At 37.2% G+C, this 759-nt stretch overlaps 1 protein-coding gene across 1 annotated transcript; it reads right to left on the bottom strand.

Moving 5' to 3' along the window:
* Positions 1-165: 165 nt before the first annotated feature.
* On the bottom strand, positions 166-677 carry LOC110034492 (probable cadmium/zinc-transporting ATPase HMA1, chloroplastic; the record flags this gene model as incomplete). The annotated part of the gene is given in 1 exon segment (XM_020738749.1): positions 166-677. A coding segment is annotated over 1 exon segment (184 nt), but the record flags the coding sequence as incomplete, so codon positions are not given.
* Positions 678-759: the final 82 nt, after the last annotated feature.

Here is a 759-nt window from a genome sequence, read left to right as displayed (position 1 = left end):
AACCCATATTTTTCATTTTTATCAAATTCTCAATACATTGTGGTGGCATGCGTAAATACAGCGATTCGATGGGCGGTTAATTTGCAAATAGCAATGTTCAGGGTGGTCTGTGTGTAATAAAAAACAAAAAATAAAAGGGATCTGCCCCTAAATTATTGAATTAAATGAATTGGGAAGAGGACAAATCATGTCCTGCTTCATATAAGCAGTTCTGGGTTATTACAAACTGGTGCAAGTTTATTAATAATCAACTATATATTACATCGGAATATCGACTATATAGTACTTATATGCACAGGTCACTGGTGAAAAACATACTGCACTGAAAGGGCAATAGTGAGGGCAACAGTAACTTCACACAAGCACCAAGCCGTCCATTTCAATACAAGACTAGGCAAGTAACAAAGGATCTCTTAAAATTATGCAAAAATACCTCTAATTCGTAATAAAACCTCTGGAAGGTAACTAGAGGGGAGAAGTGGAATAATATTATTTATAAAGGAGCTGGTTGGATATTGCCACCAAACCGCGAGCTCTTTTCGATTAGCATTGTCAATATGGATCTTAATCTGCTAAGAAGGCTCCAGAGGCCGTCTCGCCATGACCAGGTGGGTTCGTTCAGAGCACGGATGGAGTTGAGACAGACAAGAAGGGTGCCTCCTTCATGCAGGAGAACCTAAAATAAAAGTGGTTATAACTTGTGAGCATGAGATAAATTATAACTAACTTAAAATATAACATATTAGTAATCTTTGTAAA

The sequence above is a fragment of the Phalaenopsis equestris genome, unplaced genomic scaffold (genome assembly GCF_001263595.1).
Source record: "Phalaenopsis equestris unplaced genomic scaffold, ASM126359v1 Scaffold188742, whole genome shotgun sequence".
In the NCBI taxonomy this organism is placed as follows: Eukaryota; Viridiplantae; Streptophyta; class Magnoliopsida; order Asparagales; family Orchidaceae; genus Phalaenopsis; species Phalaenopsis equestris.
Note: the sequence above shows the minus strand (reverse complement) of the source record. Positions and strands in the feature narration are given on the sequence as shown.